The sequence below is a fragment of the Zalophus californianus genome, chromosome 1 (genome assembly GCF_009762305.2).
Source record: "Zalophus californianus isolate mZalCal1 chromosome 1, mZalCal1.pri.v2, whole genome shotgun sequence".
Classification (NCBI taxonomy): Eukaryota; Metazoa; Chordata; class Mammalia; order Carnivora; family Otariidae; genus Zalophus; species Zalophus californianus.
Genome location: NC_045595.1, coordinates 11,141,148 through 11,155,988, shown reverse-complemented (window position 1 = coordinate 11,155,988; position 14,841 = coordinate 11,141,148). Strand labels below are relative to the sequence as shown.

The 14,841-nt window shown below is 41.4% G+C and overlaps 1 protein-coding gene across 1 annotated transcript; it reads right to left on the bottom strand.

Moving 5' to 3' along the window:
* Positions 1-320: 320 nt before the first annotated feature.
* LOC113935273 (olfactory receptor 7A17-like) lies at positions 321-1,253 on the bottom strand. The gene has a single exon (XM_027617015.2). It carries the CDS (start codon positions 1,251-1,253, stop codon positions 321-323), a length of 933 nt encoding a protein of 310 aa, XP_027472816.2.
* Positions 1,254-14,841: the final 13,588 nt, after the last annotated feature.

The window sequence follows — 14,841 nt, the reverse complement described above, 5'->3', positions numbered from 1 at the left end:
ATTTTTAAGAAATCCAACTTGCCCCATGTAAGATACAGAAATTTCCAGGCATTTGTGTCCAAGGTTGGGGAAAATTTTGCGATTGTATGCAAATGGACAAAGGGGAACGTGTGTGTATATCAGCCAGAGCCAAAATTTAGTAAAGTGAGTTACTTAAATGTATGGAGAAGTGGAATTATTCAAACAAATGAAAATTCCAGGAAACACGTGGAAGGAGCAGGTTCTAGTTCCACAGCCTGATTTAAGAATGGCAGTTCCAGGCTCTCAGACTCTGAGCCCTGCAATCATGGGCACCTCTTCAACTGCAGGACGATGGCCCCTTATATCACTGGAATCCCAGTGATTCTTTTCAGAGCCCTCTTTATGTCTCTGTTCCTCAGGCTGTAGATGAAGGGGTTCAGCATGGGCGTCACCACCGTGTACATCACCGAGGCTACTGCACTTGAGTGGGAGCTCTGGGGAGCAGCAGAGCTAAGGTACACTCCTAGAATTGTACAATAAAACAAGGAGACAACGGAGAGGTGAGATGCACAGGTGGAAAATGCTTTATACTTGCCCTGAGCTGAGGATATCCTACATATGGAGGAAACAATCTTCGAGTAGGAATAAAGAATCCCAGCCAGGGGAGCGCCACCAAGCAGCACAATTACGAAATACATAACCATATCATTAAGGAAAGTGTCGGAACAGGCCTGCCCAACTACTTGATTGAGTTCACAGAAAAAATGGGGGATTTCCACCTTTGTATGGAAGGACAGCCGCAACACCATTAAACTATGTAACAAGGAATTGAGAACACTGATGACCCAGGACACCAGAACCAGCAGTCCACAGAGCCGAGGGTTCATGATGACCGTGTAGTGCAGGGGGTGACAGATGGCCACGAAGCGGTCATAGGCCATCACAGTCAGAAGAAAGTCGTCCCAGGCTCCAAAGATTATGAAAAAGTGTATCTGTGTGAGGCAGCCGGCATAGGTGATGACTTGGCTCTGAGTCTGGATGTTCCACAGCATCTTGGGGACTGTGGTGGAGGTGAAGCAGATGTCTGCAAAGGACAGGGTGGCGAGGAAGAAGTACATGGGGGTGTGGAGATGGGAGTCTGAGCTGACGGCCAGGATGATGAGCAGGTTCCCCAGCACAGTGATTAGGTACAGGCAGAGGAAAAGCCCAAATATGATGGGCTGTAATTCTGGTTCCTCTGATAATCCCAGAAGAAGAAACTCTGAAATTCCTGTGTCATTGTCTGCTTCCATGTGGTGGTGCTGCCTACAAGGAAAGAAAAAAAAAAGCATAAAAGTGTTGAATTTTATGGGCTTCATTTATTTATTTAATACTTTTTTTTCTTTTTTTAAAGTTTTTCTTTAAATGTCAGTTATTGGGGTGCCTGGGTGGTTCAGTCGTCAAGCGTCTGCCTTTGACTCAGGTCATGAGCCCAGGGTCCTTGGTTCGAGCCCCGCATCGGGCTCCCTGCTTGGTGGGAAGCCTGCTTCTCCCTCTCCCATTCCCCGTGCTTGTGCTCCCTCTCTCGCTGTGTCTCTCTCTGTCAGATAAATAAATACAATCTTTAAAAAAACAAAAAGGAGGTTCATAAAGCGCAGGAAAGAAATGGACACGAGTGGTAAAGGAGATCTAATAAACTCAGGGGATTCCTGAGAGACTGTGATGAGCAGAAGTTTCCCCGGTTCTGGCAGCCTTCCAGCCCCTGCCACATGCCCTTGCTGCCCAGAATAATTAACAAAGCAGAAAAAGAACAGTGTATCCAAACAAGAAAACAGTGGGCTTTTTATGATGTCAGACATTTTACTGATTGAATATCCCTCTAGAAAAATGTGCAAAGGGAATAAACCTGCAATTTACAACAGAAAATACACACTGTAGTACACAATGTAGGACATTAGAAGGGGATTTTTAAAGATGAAATAAAAAAAGACTTTTCCAAATGATTTTAACTGCCAAATTTTTGAATCAGAAAACCAGGTTTTGAACATCAGATCTACCACATATACAATGTTGGAACTTGGGAGAGACAATCAATCCATTCCAAATGGGACTATCCTCACTCAGAGAGTGGGGACAGCAGTACCCATCCTCCTAGGGTGGATTCAGCATTGGTCACCACATGTAGGAAGCTTATAGCACTGTTCCTTCCTGTGAGTAAATGAGTTATTTTCACCATTGAACAGATTTGGGAGCGTTTTCTCTGCGTTTCACAAATGCCTCCATCGTTTACACGCTTTTTGGTCATGAAGTATTACAAAGTAAAGCTAGTTAGCTTACCCCTTGTTGCATATGAAACACACTTTTCCATGTGAATACTCAGTGTGAGAGAAGCTTCTGAGAAATGTGTATCTCAGGAACTGCTGTCGCAAGGGAATAGTTACCTGCAAGGGTCTGGGTCTTTCAATAAATACAGAATATGTTCAAAACCCCCCACACCCTACACAGTTCACCACCCATGCTCCAAGCCAAACACTCTGATTTCCTGCTCCCCTTAGCTGCAAAACTCCTCGGATATGTTCTAATTCCACTGGAACTATTTTAGGTCCCCCATTCCTTCCCCTGTGTCATCCAACTGGACTTCCATTCCCATCATGTATTGTCAACAACGATGCCTGTATTGCTGGGTCCTATGGACACTTCTCTTTTGAACACACTACGTAAATTAATTATAAATGAGTGTCCCTAGTCTCAGGTGACCTCAGGTCAAAGTTCTCAGCTTCCATTCTCTCTGCTCCTTTCCTGAAATACCTGCTGAGCTCTCAGACTCACCTGGTTGGGGTCTCTAAGATGAATGTCTCCATGTGGAGGTCTGAATTCCTCCCCGGATGGTTGATGCTCGAGACCGAAGCTCTGTTCCCAGACAGGACAGCAGGAAGCAGAGAGGCATGGGTCCCCCAGCCAGACTTAGGAACCCAGAAATAACAACCATGTTGTGGCCAGTCCAAGGTTTCACATGCTGAAGCTCTGCAGCAGAGGAGATATTTACAGCTCTGTGTCTGCTCATTAGGCACTGTTTCCATTGTTACTCCCACCTCAGAGCACTCCATTCCCAGTGGACAACTGGTCTGGACAGAAAGGCAACTTTTCCTGCTGATAGTTGGTTCCTGGGAGGCCAGATTAGAAGTCAGGTGAATCCATTTTTTTTTAATCCTCCTTCTCATGAATTTACCTGCCTTCAAGAATTCTAACTTCCTTGACTTTACCTTAACTTTGAGATGATACTGAATTTCTTTAGTTGATGGTTTACTTTACCATTTATAGCTTTAAGGTGATTTTAGTAAATAAGCCATGTGATCCTCTTCCTGTGTGGTTTGGAGAGAAAAGACTCAGTACACACCTTAGAGTTGAGATCAGTTGTGTTTGATTCTGCAAAGAAGGGCCCCTGAGTAGACATTAAATATACCTCGGAAAAACACTTTAGTCGGCAGAATAATGTCCCCCGAATATTTCCACATCTTAATCTACTGAATCTTTGGATATGTCTTGTGTCATGGCAAGGGAGAATTAAGGTTGCAAATGGGATTAACATTGCTAGTCAGCTGACCCAGGATAAAGTTATTCTGATTATCCAGCTGGGCTCAATAGATGACAAGAGTCCTGCAGTGGTGGAAGAGGGAGGCAGAAGTCTTGGAGTCAGAGACAGATTTCGAGATGCTATTTTGCTGGCTTTCAAGGTAAAGGGAAGGGACATAAACCAGGGAGTACAGGTGGCCCTAAAGCTGAAATAGACAAGAAAACCTATTCTCCCCAGACCTCCACATGAACTCTTCTCTGCAGACAGAGTGATTTTAGCCTAGGGGGACCTATTTCAGTCTTCTGACTTCCAGAACTATCAGAAAATAAATTGATTTGTTTTAAGGGAGCAGCATGGTCATTTCTTGCAACCACAGTGAAAATCTAATCCAGACATTTATCCAATAACACTTTGTTCAAGGGAAGTGAAAGCAGCCTTGGATTTTATTCATTTACATTCTCTTGGATAAGGATATACCGTGTTGGTGCCCTACTTCAAGTAGACAATGGAGTCTGAAGTCACTTTGGAGTTGTTCAGCCCCACGAGCTGGTACAGAAGATCTCCCATGCCATGAGCCATGCTGACTTGCAGGTACTAACCTAGAAAAGCTGAATCCTTAAGGCGATTTGTTCTATCTTAAATCTTTGTGTCCAAATTTTTACATATTTTAACTTTCACGCTAATCTAAATATTCATTCTTTTCATTCTTATCCTCTCCCACTTTCTGTCAAGTTTACTTGTGACAGGAAAGATCACCTAATAATGATTCTGTGTGTGTGCACATGAGAACCCAGGTTTACTTCAAAGAAAAGTGTGAATAAACACACGCACATACAAATATCATACCCCTCACCTTTGAGCATTTTCTTAGGGATCTACAAAATATGACCACACCTTTGTTTATTAGCCACAATATCACTCTGAAATTGATTTTATTATCCCCATGTTATCTTCAGAAATAAGAAAACGGAGCCTCAAGCTGAGAGCTTTCCTCCTAAGGTCAGGAACACGGCAGGGATGTCCACTCTCACCACTGCTATTCAACATAGTATTAAAAGTCCTAGCCACAGCAATCAGACAACAAAAAGAAATCATAGGCATCCAAATTGGCAAAGAGGAAGTCAAACTCTCACTCTTTTCAGATTATATGATACTTTATCTGGAAAACCCAAAAGACTGCACCCCAAAACTACGAGAACTCCTACAGGAATTCACTAAAGTGACAGGATATAAAAATCAATGCACAGAAATCAGTGGCATTCCTATACACCAACAACAAGACAGAAGAGAGACAAATTAGGGAGTCGATCCCATTTAGAATTGCACCCAAAACTATATGACACCTAGGAATAAATCTAACCAAAGAGATAAAGGATCTGTACTCACAAAACTATAAAATACTCATGAAAGAAATTGAGGAAGACACAAAGAAATGGAATAACCTTCCATGCTTATGGATTGGAAGAACAAATATTGTGAAGATGTCAACGCTACCTAGAGTAATTTACACATTCAATGCAATCCCCATCAAAATACCAACCACTCTTTTCAAAGAAATGGAACAAATAATCCTAAAATTTGTATGGAACCAGAAGAGACCCCGAATAGCCAGAGGAATGTTGAAAAAGAAAAGCAAAACTGGCAGCTCACAACTCCGGACTTCCGGCTCTATTACAAAGCTGCCATCATCAAGACAGTATGGTACTGGCACAAAACCAGACACATAGATCAATGGAACAGAATAGAGAGCCCAGAAATGGACCCTCAACTCTATGGTCAACTCATCTTTGACAAGCAGGAAAAAATGTCCAATGGCAAAAAGACAGTCTCTTCAACAAATGGTGTTGGGAAAATTGGACAGCCACATGCAGAAGAATGAAACTGGACCATTTCCTTACACCACACACAAAAATAGACTCCAAATTAGGTTGAAAGACCTAAACGTGAGACAGGAGTCCATCCAAATCCTAAAGGAGTCCATCCAAATCGTAAAGGAGAACACATGTAGCAACCTCTTTGACCTCAACCGCAGCAACTTCTTCCTGGAAACATCTCCAAAGGCAAGGGAAGCAAGGGCAGAAATGAATATTGGGATTTCATCAAGATAAAAAGCTTTTGGAGAGCAAAAGAAACAGTCAAGAAAAGCAAAAGACGACCAACAGAATGGGAGAAAATATTTGCAAATGACATATCAGATAAAGGGCTAGTATCCAAAATCTATAAAGAACTTATCAAACTCAACACCCAAAGAACAAATAATCCAATCAAGAAATGGGCAGAAGATATGAACAGACATTTTTCCAAAGAAGACTTCCAAATGGCCAACAGACACATGAAAAAGTGTTCAACATCGCTCGGCATCAGGGAAATCCAAATCAAAACCTCAATGAGATACCACCTCACAACAGTCAAATGCCTAAAATTAACAAGTCAGGAAATGATAGATGTTGGTGGGGATGTGGAGAAAGGGGAACCCTCCTACAATGTTGGTGGGAATGCAAGCTGGTGCAAACACTCTGGAAGACAGTGTGGAGGTTCCTCAACAGTTGAAAATAGAGCTACCATACGATCCAGCAATTGCACTACTGGGTATTTAACAGAAAGATACAAATGTAGGGATCCGAATGGGTACGTGCACGCCAATGTTTATAGCAGCAATGTCCACAATAGCCATATTGGGGAAAGAGCCAAGATGTCCATCAACAGATGAATGGATAAAGAAGAGGGGGTATATATACACCGTGGAATATTATGCAGCCATCAAAAGGAATGAGATCTTGCCATTTACAACGACATGGTTGGAACTGGAGGGTTTTATGCTGAGTTAAATAAGTCAATCAGAGAAATACATGTATCATATGTCCTCACTGATATGAGGAATTCTTTTTTTTTTAATTTTTTATTGTTATGTTAATCACCATATATTACATCATTTGTTTTGTTGTAGTGTTCCACGATTCATTGTTCATAACATGCAGTGCTCCATACAGAATGTGCCCTCTTTAATACCCATCACTAGGCTAACCAATCCCCCTACCCTCCTCCCCTCTAGAACCCTCAGTTTGTTTTTCAGAGTCCATCATCTCTCCTGGTTCGTCTCCCCCTCTGACTTACTCCCCTTCATTCTTCCTCTCCTGCTATCTTCTTTTTTTTTTCTTAAAATATGTTTCATTATTTGTTTCAGAAGTACAGATCTGTGATTCAACAGTCTTGCACAATTCACAGTGCTCACCGTAGCACATGCCATCCCCAACGTCTATCACCCAGCCACCCCATCCCTCCCACCCCGACCACTCCAGCAAACCTCAGTTTGTTCCTGAGATTAAGAATTCCTCATATCAGTGAGGTTATAGGATACATGTCTTTCTCTGATTGACATATTTCACTAAGCATAACACCCTCCAATTCCATCCATGTCGTTGAAAATGGGATGATCTCATTTCTTTTGATGGCTGCATAATATTCCATTGTGTATATATACCACTTCTTCTTTATCCATTCATCTGTCGATGGACATCTTGGCTCTTTCCACAGTTTGGCTATTGTGGACATTGCTGCTATAAACATTGGCGTGCACGTACCCCTTCGGGTCCCTACATTTGTATCTTTGGGGTAAATACCCAGTAGTGCAATTGCTGGATCGAACGGTAGCTCTAATTTCAACTGTTTGAGGAACCTCCATACTGTTTTCCAGAGGGGTTGCACCAGCTTGCATTCCCACCAACAGTGTAGGAGGGTTCCCCTTTCTCCACATCCCTGCCAACATCTGTTGTTCCCTGACTTGTTAATTTTAGCCATTCTGACTGGTGTGAGTTGGTTTCTCATTGAGGTTTTGATTTGGATTTCCCTGATGCTGAGCAATGTTGAGCACTTTTTCATGTGCCTGTTGGCCATTTGGATGTCTTCTTTGGAAAAATGTCTGTTCATGTTTTCTGCCCATTTCTTGATCGGATTATTTGTTCTTTGGGTGTTGAGTTGGATAAGTTCTTTATAGATTTTGGATACTACCCCTTTATCTGATATGTCATTTGCAAATATTTTCTCCCATCTGTCGGTTGTCTTTTGATTTTGTGGACTGTTTCTTTTGTTGTGCAAAAGCTTTTTATCTTGATGAAATCGCAATAGTTCATTTTTGCTCTGTTTTCCCGTGCCTTTGGTGATGTTTCTAGGAAGTAGTTGCTGCGGTTGAGGTCGTAGAGGTTGCTACCTGTGTTCTCCTTTAGGATTTGGATGGACTTCTGTCTCACGTTTAGGTCTTTCAACCATTTGGAGTCTATTTTTGTGTGTGGTGTAAGGAAATGATCCAGTTTCATTCTTCTGCATGTGGCTGTCCAATTTTCCCAACACCATTTGTTGAAGAGACTGTCTTTTTTCCATTGGACATTCTTTCCTGCTTTGTCAAAGATAAGTTGACCATAGAGTTAAGGGACAATTTCTGGGTTCTCTATTCTGTTCCATTGATCTATGTGTCTGTTTTTGTGCCAGTACCATACTGTCTTGATGATGACAGCTTTGTAATAGAGCCGGAAGTCCGGAATTGTGATGCCGCCAGCTTTGCTTTTCTTTTTCAATATTCCTCTGGCTATTTGGGGTCTTTCTGGTTCCATACAAATTTTAGGATTATTTGTTCCATTTCTTTGAAAAAAGTGGATGGTGTTTTGATGGGGATTGCATTGAATGTGTAGATTGCTCTAGGTAGCATTGACATCTTCACAATGTTGGTTCTCCCAATCCATGAGAATGGAACGTTTTTCCATTTCTTTGTGTCTTTTTCAATTTCTTTCCTGAGTATTTTATAGTTTTCTGAGTACAGATCCTTTGCCTGTTTGGTTAAATTTATTCCTAGGTATCTTATTGTTTTGGGTGCAAAAGTGAATGGGATCGACACCTTGATTTGTCTCTCTTCTGTCTGGTTGTTGGTGTATAGGAATGCCACTGATTTCTGTGTATTGATTTTATAGCCTGCTACTTGCATGAATTCCTGTAGGAGTTCTAGCAGTTTTGGGGTGGAGTCTTTTGGGGTTTCCACATACACTATCATATCATCTGCAAAGAGTGAGAGTTTGACTTCCTCTCTGCCGATTTGGATGCCTTTGATTTCTTTTTGTTGTCTCATTGCTGTGGCTAGGACTTCTAATACTATATTGAATAGCAGTGGTGAGAGTGGACATCCCTGCCGCGTTCCTGACCTTAGGGGAAAAGCTCTCAGCTTTTCCCCATTGAGAATGATAGTCGCTGTAGGTTTTTCGTAGATGGCTTTTATGATATTGAGGTATGTACCCTCTATCCCTATACGCTGAAGAGTTTTGATCAAGAAAGGATGCTGTACTTTGTCAAATGCTTTTTCTGCATCTATTGAGAGGATCATATGATTCTTGTTCTTTCTTTTGTTAATGTATTGTATCACTTTGATTGATTTGCGGATGTTGAACCAGCCTTGCAGCCCAGGAATAAATCCCACTTGGTCGTGGTGAATAATCCTTTTAATGTACTGTTGGATCCTATTGGCTAGTATTTTGTTGAGAATTTTTGCATCCATGTTCATCAAGGATATTGGTCTGTAATTCTTCTTTTTGATGGGGTCTTTGTCTGGTTTTGGGATCAAGGTAATGGCGGCCTCATAAAATGAGTTTGGAAGTTTTCCTTCCATTTCTAGTTTTTGGAACAGTTTCAGGAGAATAGGTATTAATTCTTCTTCAAATGTCTGATAGAATTCCCCTGGGAAGCCATCTGGCCCTGGGCCTTTGTTTCTTGGGAGATTTTTGATCACTGCTTCACTTTCCTTAGTGGTTATAGGTCTGTTCAGGTTTTCTATTTCTTCCTGGTTCAGTTTTGGTAGTTGATACATCTCTAGGAATGCACCCATTTCTTCCAGGTTATCTAATTTGCTGGCATAGAGTTGCTCATAATATGTTCTTATAATTGTTTGTATTTCTTTGGTGTTGCTTGTGATCTCTCCTCTTTCATTCATGATTTTGTTGATTTGGGTGATTTCTCTTTTCTTTTTGAGCAGTCTGGTCAGAGGTTTATGAATCTTGTTAATTCTTTCAAAGAACAAGCTCCTAGTTTCGTTGATCTGTTCTACGGTTCTTTTGGTTTCTATTTCATTGATTTCTGCTCTGATCTTTATGATTTCTCTTCTCCTGCATGGTTTAGGCTTTATTTGCTCTTCTTTCTCCAGCTCCTTTAGGTGTAGGGTTAGGTTGTGTATTTGAGAGCTTTCTTGTTTCTTGAGAAAGGCTTGTATTGCTATACACTTTCCTCTCAGGACTGCCTTTGCTGTACCCCAAAGATTTTGGACAGTTGTGTTTCCATTTTCATTGGTTTCCATGAATTTTTTAAATTCTTCTTTAATTTCCTGTTTGACCCATTCATTCTTTAGTAGGATGCTCTTTAGCCTCCATGTACTTGAGTTCTTTCTGACTTTCCTCTTGTGATTGAGTTCCATTTTCAAAGCATTGTGGTCTGAAAATATGCAGGGAATGCTCCCAATCTTTTGGTACCGGTTGAGATCTGATCTGTGACCTAGGATGTGATCAATTCTGGAGAATGTGACATGGGCACTAGAGAAGAATGTGTATTCCGTTGCTTTGGGATGGAATATTCTCAATATGTCTGTGAAGTCCATTTGGTCCAGTGTGTCATTTAAAGTCTTTATTTCCTTGTTGATCTTTTGCTTAGATGATCTGTCCATTTCAGTCAGGGGGGTGTTAAAGTCTCCCACTATTTTTGTATTGTTGTCAATGTGTTTCTTTGCTTTTGTTATTAATTGCCTCATAAAATTGGCTGCTCCCATGTTCGGGGCATAGATATTTACAATTGTTAGATCTTCTTGTTGAATAGACCCTTTACGTAGGATAGAGTGTCCTTCCTCATCTCTTATTACAGTCTTTGTTTTAAAATCTAGTTTGTCTGATATAAGGATTGCCACCGCAGCTTTCTTTTGGTGTCCATTAGCATGGTAAATGGTTTTCCACCCCCTCACTTTCAATCTGGCGGTGTCTTTGGTTCTAAAATGAGTCTCTTGCAGAGAGCATATGGATGCGTCTTGTTTTTTAATCCAATCTGATAGCCTGTGTCTTTTGATTGGGGCATTGAGCCCATTTACATTCAGGGTAACTATTGAAAGGTATGAATTTAGTGCCATTGTATTGCCTTTAGGTGACTGTTACTGTATGTTGTCTGTGTTCCTTTTTGATCTTTGCTGCTTTTAGGCTCTCTCTTTGCTTAGAGGACCGCTTTCAATATTTGTTGGAGGGCTGGTTTCGTGTTTGCAAATTCCTTTAGTTTTTGTTTGTTCTGGAAGCTTTTGATCTCTCCTTCTATTTTCAATGACAGCCTAGCTGGATATAGTATTCTTGGCTGCATATTTTTCTCATTTAGTGCTCTGAAGATATCTTGCCAGTCCTTTCTGGCCTGCCAGGTCTCTGTGGATATGTCTGTTGCCAATCTAATATTTTTACCATTGTAGGTTACATATCTCTTCTCCCGAGCTGTTTTCAGGATTTTCTCTTTGTCTCTTAGACTCGTAAGTTTACTATTCGATGTCCGGGTGTTGACCTCTTATTATTGATTTTGAGAGGGGTTTTCTGTGCCTCCTGGATTTTGATGCCTGTTTCCTTCCTCACATTAGGGAAGTTCTCTCCTATTATTTGCTCCAATATACCTTCTGCCCCTCTCTCTCTTTCTTCTTCTTCTGGGATCCCAATTATTCTAATGTTGTTTCATCTTATCGTATCGCTTATCTCTCGAATTCTGCCCTCATGATCCTGTAGTTGTTTCTCCCTCTTTTTCTCAGCCTCTTTATTTTCCATCATTTGGTCTTCTATATCACTGATTCTCTCTTCTGCCTCATTTATCCTAGCAGTTAGTGCCCCATTTTTTATTGCACCTCATCAATAGCCTTTTTGATTTTGACTTGGTTAGATTTTGGTTCTTTTATTTCTCCAGAAAGAGTTTCTCTAATAACTTCCACGCTTTTTTCAAGCCCAGCTAGTATCTTTAAAGTCATGATTCTGAACTCTAGGTCCGACATCGTACTAATGTCTGTATTGAGTAAGTCCCTGGCTGACGGTAGTACCTCTTGTTCTTTTTGCTGGGGTGATTTTTTCCATCTTGTCATTTTGTCCAGAGGAGAATAGATGAATGAGAGAACAAAATTCTAACAGGATTACAACGTCCCCAGCAAATATACTGTATACAAATCAGAAAAGACCTGAAACCAGGGGAAGAGAAAGGGAAAGAAAGAAAAAAGAATGAGAAAAAAAAAAAGAAAAAAAAAGATAAAAACAAAAACAGAACAATATAAAAAAAGCAGAATGTGATCAAATATGATCAGGCTAGTGCATAGATCAATGCCACACACTAGATTTTGCGCGTATTTTGGTCTGCTAGAAAGAAGTGCCTCCTAAAATTTTACAGGAAGAAAGATGTATATGTACAAAATAAGGGTTGATACAATGAAGGGATAGAAGATGAGTGTAAAGATGAAAATTATAACCAAAATCTAATGATGTAATATATGGTGATTAACATAACAATAAAAAAATAAAAAAAAGATGAAAATTATAAAAGATTTTATAAAAGGACTTGATAAAATAAGAAGTTGTTTGAAAAAAGAAAGAAGATTTAAAAAAAAAAAGAAAAAAGGAGAGAATGTTATCAGGCAAGAAACTAGAACAGAGCCACACACTAGTGATTTAGGGTATATTTTGATCTGTTAGAAGAAACTGTATCTCAAAATTTTAAAGTGAGAACAACTTATATATATATGCCAAAAATAAGGGTAACTACTATGAAGGGATAAAATATGACTCTAAAAATGAAAAATAAAAAATGTTTTTTTTTTTTAAAAGAGATTGATAAGATGTTGGTTGAAAAAGGAAAAAAGAAAAAAAAACAGTTAACAAAAATTAACTTTGATGAACTAATGAATCATCGTAAAAAAAAAAGCCATGAATTCTATGTGCAGTATTCCCCTAGCGCTGGAGTTCTCCTGTTCTCCTTGATCGGTAAACTTGGTCTTGGCTTGCTGGCTGTTCATGCTGATCTTCTGGGGGAGGGGCCTGTTGCTGTGGTTTCCAAATGTCTTTGCCGGGGGCGGAATTGCCCCACCCTTGTGAGTCCGGGCTAAGCAAGCTGCTCGGGTTTGATCTCAGGAGCTTTTGTTCCCTGCAAGCTCTCGGTACAGCTTTGGAGGACCAGGGCAAAAATGGTGGCCTCCCAATCTCCACCCCGAGGAGCTGAGAACTCGGGGCCCCACTCCTCAGTGCGCCCACAGAGAAAAGCATTCACTCCTTTGTCCCCGGTCTCCGGCCGCTCTCTGTGCTCAACCGGCCTGTGACCGAGCGTTGCTATCTGTAGCACCCGACCCCGTGTGGAGTCTCCAAACCCAGCAGATCCCTGCGGTACGTTCCCGCGCCACTCCTCCCAGGGAAGGAAGGGGAGTCTCCCCGGATCTGCCGCCTGTTGGGTCCCTGCTGGAGGAGCACTGCCCCGCCTGGGCCGCGGATCACAGTTTATGGCAACCCCAAGCTGAGAGCCCGCACCTCGACTCCGTCTCTGCAGCCGGCTTCCCCGCTCCAATCCCTGGGAGCTCTGCCGCACTTAGGCTCCCCTGGTCTTCCTGTGACCCCAAGGTTCCTGAGACCATACTGTCCCGCAGGATTCCACCCCCTGCTTAGCCACTGGAGCGACGTCCCTCCGCGGAGCCGACTTATAACAGTTCCGATTTTGTGCTCCGCGGCTGTATCACTTGCCAGAAGCGGCCGGCGGAGGCCCCTCCCCCGCCGTCTATCCTCCGGAATATCGCCTCGGATTCACTTCTCCGCACGTCCTACCTTCCAGAAAGTGGTCGCTTCTCTGTTCAGATAGTTGTTGCTACTCTCCTCTTCGATCTCCTGTTGAGTTCGTAGGTGATTAGAATGGTTTGATCCCTATTCAGCTGAATTCCTGAGACCAGAGGAAATCTAGGTCTCCTACTCCTCCGCCATCTTGCTCCATCCCCGATATGAGGAATTCTTAATCTCAGGAAACAAACTGAGTGTTGCTGGAGTGGTGGGGGGTGGGAGGGATGGGGTGGCTGGGTGATAGAATTTCGGGAGGGTATGTGCTATGGCAAGTGCTGTGAATTCTGCAAGACTGTTGAATCACCCTGATCTGTACCTCTGAAACAAATGATGCAATACATGTCCAAAAAAAAAAAAAAAAAAAAAGAAGAAGACAGCAGGAGGGGAAGAATGAAGCAGGGAAATGGAGGGGGAGATGAACCATGAGAGATGATGGACTCTGAAAAACAAACTGAAGGTTCTAGAGGGGAGGAGCATGGGTGGATTGGTTCGCCTGGTGATGGATATTAAAGAGGGCCCGTTCTGCATGAAGCACTGGGTGTTATGCACTAACAATGAATCATGGAACACTACATCCAAAACAAATGATGTAATGTAAGGAGATTAACATAACAATAAAAAATTTAAAAAAAGATTCCAAAAAAAAAAAGAAAACTGAGGGTCAGGGGCATGAAATTTTAATAATTTACAGAACAAAGTAGTTAAAGCTTATTGTGCACTTTTTGGAATTTATAGAAACAGAATCATTCAGAATGTCCTCCTAAATGTTGCCCAACTCCTCTATGCATCAACCTGTATAGTTTATTTAAAAATTTTTTCAAAGTGTAGTTGACACACAAAGTTCTTTAGTTTCCAGTGTGCAACATAGTGGTTCAACCGCCAACTCTTTAGGCTATGATGGGCTCACCACAAATGTGAGGCTATATAGTTTAAATAGGTGCAGTTTATTACATATAATTATACTTCAGGGATATAGTTGAAGGAAAAAGTCTAGTGGACCATAGCTGAGGGTAAGATCTAGTGCACTGGTGTAGCTGATTCACAATGAACAGGGATGGAAGGTATCACTCCTAACTAGGAAGAAAGCAGTGTCTCTAGGGATATGGGAAAAAGGAAATTAAATTAAGGTAATTCACATTTGGTATGCCTGCTCTAAATCAGTCCCTGGTACTGATTTTATATTCAAAGTACTCTTTCCTAAAGAAAAAGAAGGCCCAAAGTGAGTAGAACAAAGGAAATCATAAAAAAGAAATATTTTGCATAGTAATAAAATTTTTGAAATTTTGCTTCATCATATTTGTGATTATCCTGACACGAAGAATATACCTGGTCAATCTATTTGTTCAAATTTGTCTTTCCATGTAGACTGCACTGGGAGGTATATGTTTGCTACTCAGTGTTTGCCAGTGGCTATGGTAGGCTTCCTGGACAGGGAGCTGCATCACAGAATAAAAGCAGGAGACCAGTTCAGAAACACAG